The sequence below is a fragment of the Misgurnus anguillicaudatus genome, chromosome 13, assembly GCF_027580225.2.
Source record: "Misgurnus anguillicaudatus chromosome 13, ASM2758022v2, whole genome shotgun sequence".
Lineage (NCBI taxonomy): Eukaryota > Metazoa > Chordata > Actinopteri > Cypriniformes > Cobitidae > Misgurnus > Misgurnus anguillicaudatus.
Window position 1 is genome coordinate 2,430,591 of NC_073349.2, and position 21,356 is coordinate 2,451,946.

Below are 21,356 nucleotides of genomic sequence, written 5' to 3' on the forward strand. Positions count from 1 at the left end.
CTCTCTCTCTCTCTCTCTCTCTCTCTCTCTCTCTCTCTCTCTCTCTCTCTCTCTCTCTCTCTCTCTCTCTCTCTCTCTCTCGAGGACAAACACTGACTCAGTGTATTTCTCAGAGAGCATTTCTGACCGTGTTGTATCTATTTTGTTCAGATGGACATACAGATATCCCACCCTGCAAAAGTCATTTCAGAGAGGTAGCTCAACCCTCCTCCCCAAAATAAACAACTACAATCATTTAAACATTATTATAACACTATGTTATGATATATTATGACTTTAAAGGGATAGTTTACAGTGAATTTCTTTTTCTGATGAACGCAAAAGAAGATATTTTGATAATCAAAAGTAAGCACAAAGCTGATTGTAACCATTGACTTCCATAGTAGGAAAACAAATATTATGTCAGTATTGTGATAAATGATGAAGAAGCTATTTTGATAAATGATGGTAAGCACACAGTTAACCGTACCCATTAAATTTCATCATATTTGTTTTTCCTACTATTGAAGTCAATGGTTACAATATTTTAACAATTTGACCCTTTAATAGGGTAGCTCTTTTTATAATCATTAAATATGACCCTTGTTAAGCAGGGATCCACTTTGTTGTGCTTACAGTGTAATTATTTATGTTTGTATTTTCCTGCTTGTTGTTTTTTGGCACTCTGTCATTTACACTAATACTGTGTAAATAAACTCCAGAGAGATAACACACTTTCATTGTAAGCCCGCCCATAGCGAAACTAGTCTATTTATCAGAAAGACAGACCAATCAGGATACGCTCTCTGTCACTTTCTTCAGACTGAGACCTTGTAAAAAAATAAGTGAACCTGACTACTCGAACTTGCACGTTCTTAAATAATACATTTCCAGAATATCATTTGTGGGCAGTGATGGGATGTCTAATATATAACACAATAACACAACCCTACAAACACTTTTTCAGTTTTAGATGATGATTGTACAATACATGCTTTCAGAATTGTTTATACAACACATTGTTTTGATCTAGAGCTAAGTAGCAGTGAGGTTTGGAAATATACTCAACATCATCTATAGTTGAACTCACTTTTGGCCATGTACACACACCATGTTGGTTTAATGTTAATTTGGTGGCACTACTAATGGCCAGAGCCGGATTAACGCAAAGGCAAACTAGGCACGTGCCTAGGGCCCGATTGGCGGGATGGGGCCCAGACAGAGGGGGAATTTTTTTTTTACAAATGTCCCATCTACCATTTTGCTGCTGTCGGGCGGAATCCCCGTATCTCCAAAACCATTATTTTTTTAGGAAATTTAAAAAACACCGTATTTTTTAAGTTATTAAACATTGTTTCATTAAAGACGAGCTTTATGACTCGGGAGCAGAGAGATACGAGCTTATGCTCTCATTGATAAAAATGGTACGGACACAGACGTCGCCGCTGCCAGCAGTGTTCAACAAATACTGCGGTCACATTGAGCCTTAAAGACGATGCTTCAATAGTTAACCAAAGCTGACTGTAGTATACATCTTACTAAACTCGATTTTAAAGGTTTACGATATAAGTGATGCAATACAAAACACGATGAGCGGACTGCTGTCTAATAAGTGGAAATGAATCTGCTCGCAAACTTACCTTCGTGGCTCACGGGCTTCCTTCTGCACAGAAGCATTACAGCTCTCGAGTTTTAATAAATGTACTTAAACCTAACTATTTTCACTTGTTAGTGCCTAACAAACAGAAGTATTATATTAATTAAACAGCCATTTTATCTCCAATAAATAAAACATTTACTTGTGTTTAACATTCACAAAATAATTTAATGGTGTTATGCAAAACATTCAATTTAATTCAAAATTGAATTCAATAAAAACATTGCTTCTTGTGTTTTACATGCACAAAATAATTTAATGGTGGTATCCAAAACATTCAATTTAATAACAGTATTATATTAGATACATTTTAAAACTTCAATGCATGTATGATAAGCCTATGATACGTAAATATTTAAAATACATCAATAACTGATATCATAGGTTAACACAGATAAAATCATAGTTAAGTCTTTCTTTATTAAGCCCATTACTGAGTGTATTTGTGTTTGTGAGTTTATGACTGTTGTTGTCTGAGGTGGTGACTCGGATGGGGACGCCAGTCATCAGAATGGTTGATTTTCAAGTTCATCGTTCTAATCTGTACCTGACAGAGTTCCTTTAAGGACACAGACATGGTTGCTGCAAAAAATAAATAAATAAAGGACAAACGATCATTTCCCTACGTTATATAAGGCATGTTTACGTATAATAACGAGGCAAAAAAAAACAGTTCCTTGCATAATAATTCATGACTGCAATGGCAGAACTAGCGGAGTCAAGATTTTTTTTCTTTAAGCCCCACGAAAATCACGTTAGATACCAAACATGATAACAAAACCAATGGATAGTGGCTAGCTAAGTCAAATGCAAGCAATATGTGCTTTAAATTCACTTCACAAACGTGAATAGCGTAAAGAAAAATCTAGCAGCCTCAGAAACGATACATTAGACTTTAGCACTACCATTACTTCGAGATAAAACTGTATAAAAACTGTTATCATATAATTCATATAACTGAAACATAAATAACCAGTGTTTTGAGGAACTTTACCTCAGTGGACGTGTTCCTCGACGAGGATTTCGTTGCGATTCTCAATCTTGAAAAGAAATATGCAGCGAAGCTCTCCCGCGGATTACTGACACCTATTGGTTATTTACTTGTACTACTGCCTTAACAATGACACTCCCAATGGATAAGGTGAGGATAATTTAATAGCATTTAATAGAGCCGTGTAATGACGTATAAATAATACATTTAGCAAAAAATTGTCTGATAGACTGGTTAATATACAACACATGACTTAATTTGGCATACAAACAACCAATTTGTAACCAAAGACTAGGCTATGTAAAATGTGAATTAACTTTTATTAGTAACTTTGGTAAGTTTCAGATTTCAATTCATAAATAACCCTGATGGGGGGCCCAAAAAAATGCAGCCTGCCTAGTGTAGTCCATTTATTTAATCCGGCTCTGCTAATGGCAGTAAAGTTTGTCATCCCCATACATATCTGAACCCAGCATGTTTTCAATAAGAGTTAACACTTTTTCTTAGCAATTCTTGGTTTGTTCACATCTACATCTATAGTTTGGAGAACCTCACCTGTGCATGTGTGTTTGGGACACATTTCTTAATAAACCAATCTTTGTACGTTTGTGTACTGTATGTGTGTGTTAGGAGAACGAGGGCATATGTGAAAGCCAGCGGGGGCGGTCAACAGAGAGGAAGAGGATAAATGACTCTTTGATACTCATGCACTCTGTACTTTTCCAGCCGCTTTGATGTTCATATAGGCGGAATAAGAGCTGAAGAGACTGTAGATGAAGGAGCAAAGCAGAGATTTAATCAGAGCCGTCTCACATCTACCATTACTGTAAACACAACATCAGAACTCTATTATTACAATCACCGCATGTGTGTTTATGTGTGTGTGTTAATGTGTGTGTCCGCAGCCCTGTCTACTTTTCCGTAATGTACCATCCTGATATGACCTTTTTTCAGAGTAAGCCTGCTATCTGTTTTTTATGAATACTTCATTAATCCTAATTATTGAACTTCCTATACCATTTGTGGACATAGATGATAAATCACGTGTGTACTTTAATAATCATGTATAATTTTCTGTACAATTAGATTTACAATTTTCACCTGTTCAAGGATCATCCTCTAAATGTGCCATATGTGTTGGGAAAAGCACTGTATATTATTTAAACTGAATTAAAATGTAAATTGAAAGAGACCTAAGCAATAGTTGCAGACAGTGTTGGGGAAAGTTACTTTTAAAAGTAATGCATTAAAATATTAGGTTACTCCCCAAAAAAGTAACTACACTCTAATTGCGTTACTTAGTTACTATTCATGGAAAGTAATGCCTACGCTACTTTTAAGTTACTTTTGCATTACTTTTTCTTACTTGGCTGAGGCTTGATTTCTTTCAGGCCTTGCATGTGTTTTTTATAAAGTTGCATTCAAATTTTACGTGACTATGTTTAGTTTAGTTCAGTACATAATATTTTTTTTATCGAATTAATTAAACTGAAAAAAGTAACTTGCATTACTTTTTAATAAAGTAACTTAAATATTAATGTGTACATTTGTAAAAAATGCGTTACTTTACTTGTTACTTCAGAAAAGTAATATTATTACGTACTGCACGTTACTTGTAACGCGTTACCCCCAACACTGGTTGCAGATCAAAATATCAAATACAGTAGATGAGGAGATAGCAACACCCTGGTGGCAGCAACTTTTACTCAGGTAAATGTAATGTTGGCACCCTAACAGTGAACCCTAAAGAGACCACGGCCTCTAACATTAGTAACTAATGTTTCGGAGAGCGCTGTCAGAAAAGGGAACAAAATCAGTCACTGGGACTGTGCCTTTTATGCTACGTACACACCGATTACTCGCGGGATTTAACTTCGTGTCATGCGTATTTTTCGCTCAAGTTGAATATTTTTAACTTGGGCGAAGACGCGTTTGAGGCGAATAGCGTGTTTTCACGGCAAACGCGCTGCCCATATCGTGTCATTCGCATCGCCCCATGCGAGGACTTTGTATGTAATCTACTCGCGCAAATTGTTGAACTCGCATCTGGTGTGAACCCACAGATAGAAAGGACCTAATATGAACCATTTAGGTAAAGATATTTAGAATAAACATGTACGTTTGAGGTACTAATATGGATTCTTTAAGGGCAAAAGTGTACTTTTTAAAAAGGGTACCGGCCCAGTGACCTCTTTTGTACCTTTATAGAGTGCCGCAGGGATCACTGCAACACCTTGATTATCTTCTGGTGACAGTACTGTCTGCAAATTTGAGCAAAATTCACTCCTTCCTTGTTTTCATTAACTAATGCTAATTTCCAAATTGTATTTTTCAGAGTGAAGACTTCCATATATACACACAGTACTGCACAAATTATCCGAGGTAAGTAAGAATTCCCGTGGATCTTTATATGTGTATCACTATCCGTCTCTCAATCTAGAGGATTATAAAGCCTTTAACAGCAATGCCCTGCGCAGATGCTTTTGTGTGTATATGTGTGCATGTGGAATGTGAGACTTGTGTGCTCATATTATACATTGTGTGTGTGTGCATGTGTGTAACTCCACTGGAGTCTCAGAGTCTATTCCTATATATTTCCTCCCGAAGGGAAAGCCCCAGCCAGTGTGTCTGTCCCTCGACCTTTCTCTCTTTCTCTCTCTATTTCTATCACCCAATCCAATATGTTCCTTCACTTTCTTCATTTAAAGATGCAATCATTTCTATTTCACTTCATAAAGGACACTAAAGCAATGGCCAGTACTTTTAATGAAAATGTTCAATCATATCAGTGATCTAGTCAAATCTGTCTTACCCTGTAAAATACTGTGTACAGGTGACATTTATGTAACTTTTCCAGTCATAATCAGTCAAACATTAAGCAGTATGCCTGTTGTATTTCTTGAGTGGCATCCGTATCTAAAATGTTTGCTTTTTAAAGACATTATGACTTTAATAAGTTGAAATATGACCTACAGCATCTTTTTATTAAACACACATGCTCGAGCGTTTGTCCGTGCACGTGCTGTCATGAGTCTAACTTTGATGTGAGATAATAAAAGTAATGTGGTTTAGCACTATTGTCAGTAAGGCTGTATGGCGTGTGTGTTTGTATGAATGAAAGGATTTTTTTCTGGGCCACTGAGACCCTCTCCCCACACCCTCACACAGCTGTTGACCCTAACCAAGGTCATATGGCACGCTCACACACTATGCACACACACACACACACACACACACATATATATACAGTAATAGTCCTGAAGGCGATGTCTGTATCGCGGTGATACCCGGGTCATATTTCCCATTGGGACAATGTGAGGTCTGTGTGCAGGATGCTGGAATGTGAGTGTCTGTCTCAGTGCTCCGTGAGGCGGGGCAGTAGATTTAATATACTGTAAAAGCTGTGTTTTAACCAAAGGGCTTGACCATACGTTGAGAAACTGCGCATGATCTCAGACACACTTAAAGGCAAAGCATTTCACAAAGGGAAGTTTTTAATTGTTAAAAAGCTTTTCATTTTAGTTGTCAACATTAATGTGATGAACTACATTTGTGGCTGCTAGCTCATCTGTGTGAACTGACTTAAATCAGTTGCTTAAAAAGTCTTTGGAAAAATGAAATTAGTTTTAAGACGGGTTTAACTTTATTTGTGTGCCGATGTCAAGTGGTTTGATACTTATATAATACAGGTGCATTCATAAACTTTTTGGTCAGTGTATAAGTAAGGAACAATTGACGACAGGCTGTTGAATTATTCGCACATCCGAGGTGATAATTCGGTACAAAGCAGAGTGTGCATTATTTTCAATTATACCACGGGTCTGTTGAATGCTTTATTCTGATTTGCTGAGAGATGTTCCATGCGTGTTGATTATTTTTCTGTAAACTGCACATCTAACTTGTCAAATGTCTTAAAAATAGGCAACAGAGCAATGTTTGTGGTAACTCCTGTCGCGTAACTGCACTCCGCTTCACATTGTGCCACATTACCACCTTGGGTGTGCATTATTGTCTTATAATTCAATGGCCCGTCGTCACATATTCCTTACATAATTATTACGCTTATAACACGTTTATCACAAACATTGCTCTGGTGGTTATTTTAAGACATTTGACAGGTCATGTGTGCGTTTATCGAAAAATAATACATACGCATGGAACATGTCTTAACCAAACAGAATAAAGCATTCAACAGTCCCGTGGTATAATAAAGCATAATAATTGGTTGCTGTTTGAGCAAATAAATCCTAGTACATTACCATTCAAAAGTTTAAATTCACTTTACTGAATTGTTTTTCATGATCTTAACAACCTAAGATGTATTTTAAAAAAAAGATTAAAAGTAAGGCAACTACTTCGATACTACAAAGCAACCAAGGATGAAAACTCAAATAGCTGCCTAATCAAATGAGTACAATCTTGCAAATTTTAGGCAAACGGTGAGTCTGACAATGCTCAAATCTTACATAAGCTGGAATTCGGTTAGATGATCAGTCAAGTGGGTTTAATGTTTTCTATGTCAGAATTTATTTGGCAAATACATTTCCATCTCCCATAATTCGAATGTACTCTTTTTTGCATAAAATGAAAAACCACCTCAAGCGAGCCTAAAAACTTTTTTTGCGAATTAAGGAATTTTTATTTAAAATTTGATTTTCCATCACTCATTTGTTATGCAATACTTCAAAATGCACATAAAATCTGGGTGATGGAAACCCAGCTAGTGTTTTATTTTTTAGTCACAACATGATACCCAAATTTACATTTGTAAAATGTACAACATATAACACAAAAAAAAGGGTTAGTATGTTAGATAAGAGTGTATAGTATGCGTAAATGTTATGTTTTTGTGAGACTGAGTGTGTGTGTGTATATATGAAGTATTTCTGCAGGAGTATTTTATAACAAAGTGGAAATAAAAACGAAAGATTTTTTGATAACATGTTTTCATGTGCATCTACAGGTCTGTTGCTGTCTTAACAGAGTGCATGCGTAACAAAACGGTGGCAAAGTTTCTTCGAGAACGTCAAGAGAGTCTCAAACACTCCCTTCCTCTCGGCTCCTACCTGCTTAAACCTGTCCAGAGAATCCTAAAGTACCATCTACTTCTGCATGTACGTACACACACACACACACACACACACACACACACACACACACACACACACACATTTGTCGGACTGTTTTTTTAGTCTGTAACACATCAACTGGTACCTTACAGGAGATCGCAACTCATCTTGAGAAGGATTCGGAAATGTATGATGTGATCCAGGAGGCGATTGACACCATGCAGAGGGTGGCCTGGCACATCAATGACATGAAGAGAAAACATGAGCATGCAGTAAGACTGCAGGTCAGTGTAACCTATACACATTTACACATATAAACACTATTTACAGAAAAAAAATAAACCAACCACTCAGTTTAGAGTAAAAGCACCAATAATGTTATAATAATGTTATAAAGGTAAAATTACTTAGGTCAAAAAGCCAGAAAATGACCAACCAAGTAGACCCATAACCAGCTAGCAACTGGATCTTCGAGCAGGAAACAAACATGTTGTGGGTGTGATAGTAACGATAAAAATGTTGGGTTGAGAATCATCTTCAAAAATGAGCTACCTGAACTAATTTAACTGATTAAAGTGATTAAAGTAAAACTTTCCTTCTTCTGCTTCATTCTTTCAGGAGATTCAGAGTTTGTTGACTAACTGGAACGGGCCAGATCTGATTGGTTACGGTGAGCTGGTTCTTGAGGGAACTTTCCGTATCCAGAGAGCAAAGAATGAGAGAACGCTCTTCCTGTTTGACAAACTGCTGTTGATCACTAAGAAAAGAGAGGAGACCTACACCTATAAGGCCCACATCCTGGTAAGAGAACAACCAGATGTTCACCAGTTTAAAAATCCACATCATACAGGTGGTCGAGCTTAAACCATAAAGGTTTTATATGGTAACTGTTCTTTTGATGGTAGCAGCTTTGCCATGTGCTTGACCTTTGCCCTCTCAGCCAGTAGGGAACTTTTAAACTAGAGCCTCTGGCTATATTTGGTTGGATATTTTTTGTGTATTTTGGAATTTGAGTCTGCTTTTAAAAGTTCATATGAACTCCTCTACATTATATGGTGGCTGGTCTTTACTGAATAAAGATGAGCTTGGATTTTTACAATGCATTCGTGGCTGACAAATGAAGTTTAATTACACAAATTTACAATTAAAAAAACAGACCTGCAGGTGTAGGAGTCAAATCAGAAACCAAGCTTGTTGTTGGCTTTCTCCTGTAGTGTAGAAAATAGTTATCATAGTTTTATGATACGCTTAGAATTTATCTGACGGTTTCCTTTTATCTCTCTTTCTCTCTTTTACATTTTTCTGCAGTGCTGTAATCTAATGTTGGTTGAGGTCATTCCTAAGGAACCTCTAAGCTTCAGTGTTTTCCACTACAAGAACCCAAAACTTCAACACACTGTGCAGGTAACCACAAATATTCACAAACAAACAGCATGTAACCCAAGATCAGGAATGTCCAGCCTGAGGCCAGGCTTTTGACAGGTGGCCGATCACCTTGAACTTTACTCCAGAAATATCACACACCCTTTACGTACAGGCTTCAGCATGCATGCGTAGATGTATGTGTGTGTGTGTGAGTCTTGCCTAAAGCCAGTGATGTTACATCTGACCTGTGTGTTGGACTTCAGCCGAACATTCATAATTATGATGCATTGTGTGCCACAGAGTTTAAAAGTTACAGAACGCCCATAAATCAACTCCTCTTCAGATCTGATCTGTTTAGAAGGCTTACTCTCTAGCTAACATATGTGACCCTGGACCACAAAACCAGTCATATGTAGCACGTGTATATTTAAAGAGTTTGGTTCCAAAACGCAATAAATCCATTTTGACAAATTTCGGTAAAAACGTGTTTTCTATACCAAGAAAGTGACAAGATGAAAACCACTATTTTCTGTTACAAACTTTCACATAGCATCTTTAGGTTATAAAAACATAAAAAATTCAAATCCATAACTTGATTTTCAAAGATTTATTATAAAAACAAATTCTTTTTTCCACAAAATGCAATAAATCCATGACAGTTTTATTAAATGCTATAAATCTATTAAATCAATGTATAAATGTGCATTCATCTTTACCATTTTATATTCATTTAGTTGACTAGTGGTATACAATGATTAAAAAATAAACATTAATGGCATTAATCAAAACACTTACTTTGTTATATTAAGAACACTGTCATTGCTGCGATTACACTTGACGTCGTCTCTGTACATTTTTCACAGCGATCAGCTGTAAAATGTTTTGGTCCTGCTCGATTTTCGTTGACTTTGAGTAAAATAATGTAAAGTTTTCATAAGATCCTCTGGGGTCAATGTGTTAGCATGAGAAGCTTGATGCTGTCGGGAGAACAAGCACCCGAGTGCCTCTCGCGGAAATTATTAGATGTTGAAGGCTTACGTTTCTTTCCTGTCACAGAAAACCATCACAGGTTTATCAATGCAATTAAAGTATAATTTTGTTTTGTTTGTTGATCACGAAGTACAAAGTAGATGAGGAAAACCAGGACTCTGTTTACGCCATTGTTTGTTTACATTGCATGAATGGTGCGCTGTAATTTGTGGAGAGGATTTATTGCGTTCTGTAGAAAAGGAGGAGTGGCATATATCGCGTTTTGGGAAAAAAGGGAGAAAAGATGACAGAATAACACTGCGGATATTGGATTTTGCGTAAAATTAAGAATTTACTTTTAAATACTGACCTGATATAATACTGATTTTGGCAGTAACTCATTTTTTTCAAAAATGGCGTTTATCGCGTTTTGGAACCAAACTCTTCATTTGTAGCAATAGCCAACCGTACACTGTATGGATCAAAATTATCTTTTTTTGCCAAAAATCATTAGGATTTTAATATCATCATTTAAGATCATGTTTCGTGAAAATATTTTTCTAAATTTCCTACCATCAATATATCAAAAGGATATTTATCATCAGTAATATGTATTGCTAAACTTTAAAGGTGATTTTTTTCTATAGACGCACGTGCGCTGGCGCGATACACGTCTGGATCCGAACTTTACTTCCGGTTTCGTTTTTTTAATGGTCTGACTAGTTTCTAAACTGATCTCTTGAACAAATGCCTCGTCGAAAATAACAAATGTTTTGGTTTCCTAGCTAATCTATGTGTTGTTTTTTTGCTTGTTATATAAATAAACTACTTTTAAAGAACTTTGTTGTTATTTATTCTTAGCGGAGTTTACCGGAAGTTACGTGCGGACCACGACAGCCGCTTATTTATGTTGTTACTGCTGAAAGCGTCTATATTTTGATTTTGCACCCTCAGATTCTAGATTTTCAGTTGTATTTTGGCAAAAAATATTGTGCTATCCTAACAAACAATACATCAATGAAAAACTTATTTAGTCACATAATGTATATGAATAAAAAAACATTATTACCCTTTGACTTGTTTTGTAGTTCATGGTCAGATATTGTATGTCAAGTCATATGTTGTCCTAAGGTTGAACATAAACTACTTCTAAATCTCATGTTTTGACATAATTTTATGTGTTGTTTTTCTCAGTTATTTGCTTTTAATCTGAGATTTATCTTGAATAGCAGTCTGTCTATGAAATGAAGTGTGTATAAGTGCGTCACTGCTAAGGGTCGGTTCCAGATCATCACATCTGTTTGTTAGTCTCTGATGTTACTGACATCCATACAGTAGAACTTGTGTGTTTTGATTGTTTAAAGGAACAGTATGTAGGATTGTGGTCAAAACTGGTACTGCAATCACACAACTGGTGGTCAATACACAACATGACAACATAAACATCAGTTGAGGGCTGCAACTCCACTTTTTAAATGACAATATCCTGGCCAGACCACTGTTGTCAGTGATATAAGTATTTGAAATGAAAATTATTTCTTAATGTCTAGTGACATATAAGGACCATTTTATGATTAATTGATATACATTTCTTACATACTGTTCCTTTAAGTTGTTTGATTGCTTGATGAATCAGTCGGTCACATTGAGGGTTGATGTAAATGATTTGACTGAGCTGATTTATCTCTAATTAACTTTTAGGCAAAGTCCCAGCAAGACAAGAAAATGTGGGTCCTGCATCTAAAACGTCTGATTCTCGAAAATCATCCTGCCAAAATACCAGCCAAGGTTAGAAACACAACACACACACACACACACACACACACACACACACACACACACACACACACACACACACACACACACACACACACACACACACACACACACACACTGAAGAATAAACTCACAGCTCACTATCAGTTGTCTCAGACCAAATCTGGCTGTTCTTACTGAACTGTTTTATGATTCAAGTAGTTCATCTCACAGTTTGATAAACATTGAAGATGAAACAGAAGTTTGTCTGTTTACAGAGGTGATGGGACGGCGCCACCTAGAGGCTTTTTTTACTATTACTGCATCAATTGAGGCAACATTTGATTGTTAATTGTGGTGATTTTCATGATAATATCAGAGTCATATTTCACAAAAAAAAAAAAAAAATTATATATATATATATATATATATATATATATATATATATATATATATATAAGAAACTTGTTATAGTACTATACATCCCCTCACACACAAATGCTTTACTTTGTATAATTCTCATTACTTTAATGCAGTTAAAGTTTAGTTTTATTATAATAGTCCCACAATGTTTTGTTTGTCCTCAACTGTCAAAAATTACCGTAACAATACAACAATATTTAATGGCCTTAAAAATGGTTTAGGCTACTCGGTTTTCCGGACATGATTTAGATGAATCCAGGAGTAAACCCTAGTTATATAAGGACATTTAGTTTTTACAAACATACCTTACAAAAACAATAAGTGCTTTTATTGTGCTTGTACATATACATGAAACCATTACTGGTGTGCATCTTGAGACAAAACAGTGGCACTGTCATATATTTAAGCAATATCGCTCGAGTAGGAGTGTGATATAGCTCTATATCATCACGGCTGTGATTGCCTCCGGCCTAATCACAGCCGTGATGATGTAGAGCTGTGTCGCACGACTCCGAGAGCGATATTGCTTTTATACAACAGTTCGACGGCACACGTTTGAAAAACGAAAACTAGAAAACAACAACGGAGTTATTTTAAAAGCCTCTTTGTTTGAGAACTACTTCTTCCGCCACGGATTTGAGGGCGGCCAGAATGACAGGTAAAACTTTCGGCTGCTTTTAATCTCATATTAACTCAATGGACAGAAAAGCCGTTACTTTATATTACCGTTTCTTGGTCACAAAGTGTAGTTTTAAGATTAGTTCAGTCGAGAATGAATATGTATTATATTTAAATCTGCAGTCGATTAGTAAAGATAGCGCCTGTTTGAACGTTTGCTTAGTGAGATTCGGTACGAATGAGAACCAAAGCATGAGCGGACATCAGTGTTCACTCGCCCCGCTGACCACCGCCCTCTCTGGGCTACACCTCTGAAAGAGATACCCTGGCTCTCATGTTGGCCTTGTTTGTGTATGATCGTCAAAATGAGATCAAATCAGCAGTATTTGGTGTCATGATCAAACTATTACTTGTTTTTTAATTCATATTTAGTGTCTTTTGTGTTGTTATTGTTTTGGCGCGAGGTAAAAGTTAATAAAACTACTTGTATAACGTTACTATTGCTTTCTCATTTATTCTTAACGTGATACGAGCACTCGATTATTATTATTAAACTTTGTTCTTGTCAGTACTATACAAAACGGTTTTTTATAAGTGTCAGAGAGATGTTTTTGCATGCTGCTTATAAATATACCAGTGGCGATATCTTCATAACATGTTTTAATAGTCACGTCACGATACAGTAAATGATCAATGTCCACATTTAAAAGCTGCGGTGCTTACCTGCAGTTCCACAGTGTTTTCGCGTTCTGATAAGAAATATAGCTCCAGAAAAAAAACGAGTGTTTATATTCCTCTTTCCAAGTGTTAATCGTCCACACGATGTGACAAGACATTTCTCCCATTAACTGTAACGTAACATCCAAGAGCGCTGATCTTTGACGGAATAATACTTCTGATTGGGGATTCACAGACTGATTTATGAGCTAGTAAACTAATGAGACACACACTTGGAGAGTGATTCAAACAGCGCGTCTGTGTTTTTCCATTCAGAGATGAGCCTGCTTAGGACCTCCATTCACTAGGTGGCGGAATGATACGAAAGGTGAAGCGGTTACAGTGCCGATATCAGCACAATATCGCATAGGTCTTAGCCAATCAGATTCGAGAACCAGAAAGAACTGTTGTATAATTTAAGATATGTCAGTGCAAGTTGATTTCCGTTAGGACAACTTAAACAAGGATTTTAGTCTTGAACTAGACTTAAGTCCTGTCCGGGAAACCACTACTCAAAAGTTTACTAAACCTAGCCGTTGGGTTAAATCAACCCAGAAAATGTTTATATTTAACTCAACAATGGGTTCAAACAACCAAGCATTTTGGGTTGAAACAACCTAGCACAGGATAAATTTCAACCCAACAGGATGGGTTTGTCTCTTTTTGACCCACCGCTGGGTCAATATAATAAAGAGTGTAATTTATATTAAGTTTTATGAATTTTAAATATATTTATTAATTTTTGTGAATTATATTAAAGTCTATTTCGATTTTCAGTTGAAATATGAAATATAATGTTCTTTATCTTTTCACAGGCTAAACAGGCAATTCTGGAGATTGATACAGCAAGTGAGTCTTACGCTAAAGCATAAGTATAGTGTGATACTGAAACTGAACTTCAGACACTTATTTTCACTTTTTTTTAGATCACTCAGGTTTTCATTACAACTCTGCAGGTGACAAGAGAATGAACACTAAAGAGGGTCCGTCCCCCCGGAGAACACGGAGAAAAACAGGTAAGATCCACTATGCAAACTAAAAACATAATAATTTCACTGATTTGCTTTTATAGATTTTTATTGTTTCTCTGATGTTTGTTAAATGTTTTTTTCTTCGTATCTCTTCTTCTCCACAGAGCCCTTATCTAAATTACTGAAAAACTCTAAACACATTAGTAAGTAGAATTTGTTTTAAAAGTGATTGAGAAATATTATGCTTGTAATGTAAACACACGAGCCACTATTAGTCGGACTGTCTTGTTCCAAAGTATAAGACCTCTTTTGGCTAATCTGTTTTCTATGGAAAAACCAAAGGGCCAAAAGTTATTTATTATTATTATTATTAGCATCATTATTGTTTTGTTTTTTTCTTGAAAAATCTCCTGTGGACAGGTGTTGAAAATTAGCATGCATGCTTAAACACTTAATCAAGTGCATAAGGTTTTTTCAATGTAACTGTGATGTCCATGTTAAATAAAAAAATGTAATAATAATTAATAATTAAAATTATTTTTTTATTTATTTTGCTATAGTATCCAGTCCAGATATACACAAGGTAAGAAACATCACATTTCAGCATTGACTGTAATAATCTGAATTTACCTAAAACCTGCATACTAAAGAGTACATGTTGATGACTTGTATGTGTTCTTCACACAGCGTTCTAGTTTAGGAATCACTCTGCTGTCACCTGTGGCTCATTTGGGTTCTATTGGCCGATCACGTAGCCTTGTCAGCGAATCTCAAGAGTCTCTGGACCCTGGTGACCACAGTGATGTAGATGAAGAGCAGCATCCACAAGATGCTGATGATGAGGACGATACTGGTCTGGTTAGTGCGGTTTGATTATTATTTAACTGATGTTTTAAAGATTTCAGATTTGTTGTGATCCACTGAAATAAGGATGAGTAGTTATTTTCTATCGCAATTGTGTACTTAAGGCTGCAATGTGCAATCCGTAACTTTTGCCTCACTATCGCCATGTTTGTTTGAAAAATAAAACTGTTACTTTATGTACTTACATTCTTACGTACATTGGTTAAAAAACAATTGCATTTCCAATAGATCAGCTTATAAATCATTATAAGCTTTACATTATGAATCATGTAAAGTAAGCAGAAAGTTGTGAACACTAACTGTTTATGTACTTTTTTATGTATTTTTAACCAAAGAAATAAAAGATCACATTTTTATGCAAATGCTTTATCATGTTTGTACCATATACAGTTTATCAAGAATGTCATAAGAGCTGCCTTTTGTATAACCAGGGCTCTGGGGGTAAGCTGAGAGTGCCAGGGAAGAGCAACCGAAAAAGGCTGAACCAACAAGTATCAGTAGACAGCATTGACCAGTGGCGAAACAACAAACTTACTCATGCAGATCTCCAGGTAAGAAGGCCTAGTCCGATTTACAATTCATCCTGAAAATCATTTGCTTCAAAACAACGTTGTTTGTTGGAAAATCAGACCATTTAGCATAGAGGCTTCTGTTTGTACCTTTTATACTCAGTACATTTGCATATAAATGCTCTTGGAAAACTGCTTTTTATTTTTTAGTTGGCAATGATAGGATTTGAACAGCATGATTTTAACAGACACAAACTTCCTTTTGTATGAGGATAATATGATGAAAACTATATATGGTAAAAGTGCCTATTATTATTTTTTCAGACAGTCAAACAGTCCTTGCAAAATGAGGCCGTCAACACCCCTATCCTACGGGTGACTGGTCCTCCTGAAACAGCGGCAGATGAACACATTTCCCACATGCTGGGAACAAACAGAGAACATTCTGTTCGCAACATATGGGCAGACCATCGAATTAGAAGGGCTATGTTTCCCACTCGTCAAAAGACTGTCCAAATCGATGATGATGAGGACATCTACCAAATGTTTTTGCCAACAGAGAATGACGTAAGCGGTCACGATGCAGAGAGTGATCACGAAACTGCTGACCATCCAGGAAGACCTTGTAGCTGGCACATAGAACAGACTCAGACATCACAGCTAGACCTTCCCTCAGCTGTGCGCAGGGTACTTCGCAGGGCCAGCAGTGTTGGAGAAAAACAGAGTGACCGACAAAGCCCTACCAAACGCACCTTACAAGAGGATAAAATCAACCACCAGACTGAGTCTTCAAGCAATGAAATCTCAGGGTCATCTTCAGCTGAGCAGTTGACGATCGATGATATTGAGAATGTTTATGACAACATTAGTTACGAGGAGCTTCAAGCCATGGGGCTAATTCGCAAGGACCAAGTTGCCCTTCCTAAAGTAGCAGAGGTTAAACCTAGGATAACCCCACAAGTTATAATTACTCCAACGGAAACCGAGAGTTCATGTGAGAGCAATAGGTCCTCTGGTCAAGAGGGAGAGGTGTTCGAAAAGTGTGAGTTACAAATTGTTGAGGACGAGGAGAATGTCTATGACACCATTGTCTTCAAGGAACGCCCTGTACTTTCAGCTGATATGGATCAGGAGGAACCAAAAAGCCTGCAGACATCTGAGATAGATCTCATGGCTAGCCAGATTTTAAAAGGGTTTGTTTCTGAAGAAAGCCTACATACCAGGAACAACACAATAGTTGATCAGCCCCAAAGTCCCCCTGCTGCACTTTCTGATGTAGAAAAATCTTCCAAAGCTGATCACATGTTGGAGCAAGTGGATGAGATCTGGAATGATTTGGAAAACTACATCCGGAACAATGAAAAGAAACCGGACAGACTTCCCGCAGCCTTTCCTGTTAATGGAACAAATCCCACATGCACAACACTTGACTCTCCACAACAAGCACACGATTCTCCACACAAAGCAAAGGACTCGCCAAGGAAAACACATAGCTCCCCAAGTAAAGCAAACAGGTTAGAACAAAGAGTTAATGATTCTCAGTGCAAAGCACAAGAATCTCCAAGCAAAAAAGCCAGATCCAGGCAACAATCAATTGACTCAGCATGCAAAATCCCCTTAATAACCACCACCCCTACAGTTGAGGCTCCACCTGAATCACCTACACCTCAGGTTTCAACCCCCCCTCCAATTTTCCACATTCCCGTCCTCAACATTCCAGACCCCCTTACAGAAAATGAGTTGGAGGAAAGAGACAAAGCATGCTCTTCTCCTGCAGCTTCTCCCACCCCTGAGCCTCAACCTGGAACTGTAAAGAGTATCCGTAACAAACTAGCAAGGTTAAGCAGTGGAAGCTTCCGTATGGATGATGAAGACATTCCCTCACAGAAGGACCCAGAGCCACAGGCCATGTTTAATAGTTTAGGGTCTGGCTCCTCTAACCTGTTGTTTCCTGGGGACATTTGTGATATGGTTCTTGAGCAAGGGGAGAAGGGCAAGAACAGAGTATTCCTCATGGCTAGGCAGTACAGTCAGAAGATCAAAAAGGCCAACCAGTTACTTAAAATGAAGAGCATGGACCATGAACCCAGTTGTGCTAGGCTAAAGATAAGCAAACAGAAAGACCTGGCAGCCATACTGGAGGAGAAGAAACAGGGTGGTACTGCTATAGGTAAGAGATATTGCTCTCTTATACTGTTATAGGCATGGTTAATGTCATTATTTTCTTGTTTACAAAAGTGTTTTTCATTGATACAAACAATAAATTTAAAGTGTGTAATTTTTTTCAAACTTTCTTCTATTCCATATACCACTTCATGACAGTGCTTGCAGCATAACTGACCCAACAAATCAATTGATTTTATGGCCTTTTTCTTTGTTTTGTGCAGGTGCAAGAATAGCAGAATACTCACATTTGTATGAACAAGTTGGATTTAAGGGTTCCCCTTCAACTCCTCCAGTACTGAAGTCATCTGCCAGTATCGCAGGCCCTCATCCACTTTTCCCCAACACCACCTCCTCTCCTTCCTTATTAGAGAGCTCGATGGAAGAATCTGATTGGTTGAACTGCACATACAGCAATGGGGAACTTGCTGATTTTGTGTCCTGGCCTGTGGAAACAGCATCTTGCACTTCAACCTTGCAAAGAGAAATGACACCTGCATGCTCAACCCCTTCGTTGAAGAAACTTCCACCCACTCCAAGCACACCACCCAATCAGCGCTGGAGTGCCAGTGTGATAACACAGAGTCAAGATGACTCCGATCACATTTACTCTTCAATAGGACCACGTACCGCTAAAGTTTCATCCAACAATCGCTGCCAGTCCTCATCTTCACTGGTAGAGCAGACTGGAAAAGAGAACGGCAGGGGGCTGTGCAATCGGATGTGGGAGGTCCATGAAAACGAATCAAGGATGCACATGCCTCGGCAACACAGCCTCCCTGAATGCCCCAACCAGATGACCTCGGATCTCTCGATGCCCTGTGATATCACTCTGCGAGACTCGCAGCAAATACTGGTGATGAGCAGACAGGCACCACTGAATGCTCAACTTGCCACTGAGAATTATCTGGCCAACTTTAAGGACAATGGAGATGATGATGATGATTACGCAGAAATCCGTTCCGAAGACGAGGGTGAAGAACAAAAGCAAGATGAAGAGCTGCACACTTTGCCTGGAACTGCCGTTAAGTACTGCAGCCAGCCTCAGAGCAGCACGCAAACCCTGGGGAAAGGGCAGCAGGTTTCAGCTAACTCTGAGATGACCCTACAGGGTTACCAGTGGAATGATGCTGACTGCAGTCAGGGTGTAAATCAGCCAAAAATTGTACAGTCACTGAGAGAAAAGTTCCAGTGTCTCGGTTCTAGCAGTTTTGCATAAAACTGATGATGGACAACATGCCAGAAAAAACTGAGACGTGGCAAATCTAAACATCCACATGGAACATGTTACACCTTAAAGACACAACGGAAAGCATACAGAAAACGTTCAAATTGAAATGTACTTCAATGACTTACGCACCATACACAACAACACACAATTTGTAAATGATGGATTCAGCATTCCTCTTCTCATATCTGCATTTATTTAAGCTAACTTTCAGGTCATATAAGGATTCCAAGTTTATGTATAGTTCAAAAATAAATCATAGGCACAACTCTTAAACTGTTACAATACTCTCAACTACTGGTTATATTATTCTAGTACATGTCTGTAAATGTCACCAATCAATCTTTAAGATGTCGCCTAAGAACACATGATTGGTGATATTAATTCAATTATCTTTTTTTATCTCAGCCTGTGTCCGAAATAGCCCCCTATACCCTCATTCCCTATCCACTACATTAGTTTGCTAATGTAGTCCACTAAAAACCAGTGAATGACAACGCGGCAGTGAATTCGGATACTAAGCGGTGGAAGCGCGGCAAGTACCATCTTGTGTGGAGACACGGAAGTAAATTTGGCACACGCCACATACACCGTGGGTTTCTTTACATGGAAGTCACCGTCATGTTTCTACAATAGCCCCTAAACCGACAAACTTTCATCCCTACGTTTTCTCAGATGGCAACATGTTTGTCCTGTAATGGCTACCATATGCATTTTAAAAATTGAGGGGTAAGCTGTTGGTTGCAATTCGCAATCTCACCACTAGAAATTTACACACACCACCTTTAAAGGTATATAGAGCTATTTCGGACACAGCCTCAGTGTACACACGTACCTTCATATGAAAATAATGCAGATTTTTCATTCTTATTGAGTAGAATAATGCCATATGTAAATCTGGTTGTGTAGGTGGCACTATGCTAATATTAGCAGTGACAAATCTGTGTATTTTGTAATATTTGCATGTTATGATTGTTTGAGGCCAAGAATGCATAGAATTCATATATATTTTATTATAATGTACATTAGATATAGATGTATCAGGCTGGAATGTCCTGTTTATTCAAAACACAGCAATTAAGTAAGTTCATGATAAAATGTTAGTTACACACATTACAACAAACTAGTTACATACATTAGCTTAATATGAGTAAACCTGAGAAAAAAATATTAGTATGTGATTTTTGTCTGTTTTGTTTTGCACATGACAGAAACCATCACTAGGCAAACAGAAATATGTCATTTATAGTGTTTAAATTTTAGGATACTTTGTGTTCAGGGACCATGTTGGAGAATGTGAGGTGATAAAAGTGTACTGTAATTTAATGTAAATTTGAGTTCAATGTTTTTTATTGTCTTATAATTTCCTTGTCTTTAGTGTTTAAAAAATTCAGCATTGGTTGGCTCTACTCTGTCTCCACCTATAAAAAAACACTGGTTGGCTTACACACTGTCTGTCATCCCAAAGATTTTCATTCGCACAATTCAGTTTTTCTTCTTTTTATGGTTTTTATTTATTCACTTTTGAACATTTCTGGTCTTGCTCGAATTTTTAAATGCTGAGATGTCTGTTTCACTTTAATGAAACAATATTTATTAAATGTTTGAATTGGTTATTCATTTGGTATGATTTTCAAAAATTAGGTTTAAAAGTGCTGTGAATGTTGCATTTTTCATTTATTTGTTTCTTTTTTAATGAGCACTGTTCAAAGATATTATCATTTCAAAATGTTACATTAAAAGAAGAAATTTATTCACTTGACTTGACCTCCTAAACACCATTAACTGAATATAAATGTGGATGAATGAAGTAAGTTTATGTATTTTTTTTTCAGGATATTTTGTTTTCCGTTTCAACTGATGGGGACTGCTATTCTTCATTAGAATTGTTTCTTGTGCACTTTTGCTCTTTTTAAAAAATATATGTTTGTAAAGATGTACATTTTCATGAATATTGCCATTGAAATGTTTTCATGAACTTAAGTTAAGATTTTGCTTTTTTGTGTATTTTTTATAACTGCCAGTTATAACTCTTTGAGGATTAGTGTTTTAGGCAACAAATAAACCTTTAATTAAAA

At 37.1% G+C, this 21,356-nt stretch overlaps 1 protein-coding gene across 2 annotated transcripts in view; it reads left to right on the top strand.

The window, feature by feature from the left end:
- Positions 1 to 19,535, top strand: part of LOC129430776 (pleckstrin homology domain-containing family G member 1) — a 54,772-nt gene extending 35,237 nt beyond the window's left edge. For both annotated transcript variants that reach the window (XM_055188311.2, XM_055188309.2), the window contains exons 5-18: positions 4,963 to 5,009; positions 7,591 to 7,741; positions 7,849 to 7,980; positions 8,315 to 8,497; positions 9,005 to 9,100; positions 11,732 to 11,818; positions 14,359 to 14,392; positions 14,470 to 14,559; positions 14,679 to 14,717; positions 15,075 to 15,097; positions 15,202 to 15,372; positions 15,810 to 15,929; positions 16,212 to 18,057; positions 18,275 to 19,535. In XM_055188311.2, coding sequence (XP_055044286.2) covers positions 4,963 to 5,009; positions 7,591 to 7,741; positions 7,849 to 7,980; positions 8,315 to 8,497; positions 9,005 to 9,100; positions 11,732 to 11,818; positions 14,359 to 14,392; positions 14,470 to 14,559; positions 14,679 to 14,717; positions 15,075 to 15,097; positions 15,202 to 15,372; positions 15,810 to 15,929; positions 16,212 to 18,057; positions 18,275 to 19,269 — 4,014 coding nt within the window. In that variant the 3' untranslated portion in view covers positions 19,270 to 19,535. The remainder of the gene's footprint in view (positions 1 to 4,962; positions 5,010 to 7,590; positions 7,742 to 7,848; positions 7,981 to 8,314; positions 8,498 to 9,004; positions 9,101 to 11,731; positions 11,819 to 14,358; positions 14,393 to 14,469; positions 14,560 to 14,678; positions 14,718 to 15,074; positions 15,098 to 15,201; positions 15,373 to 15,809; positions 15,930 to 16,211; positions 18,058 to 18,274) is intronic.
- Positions 19,536 to 21,356: the final 1,821 nt, after the last annotated feature.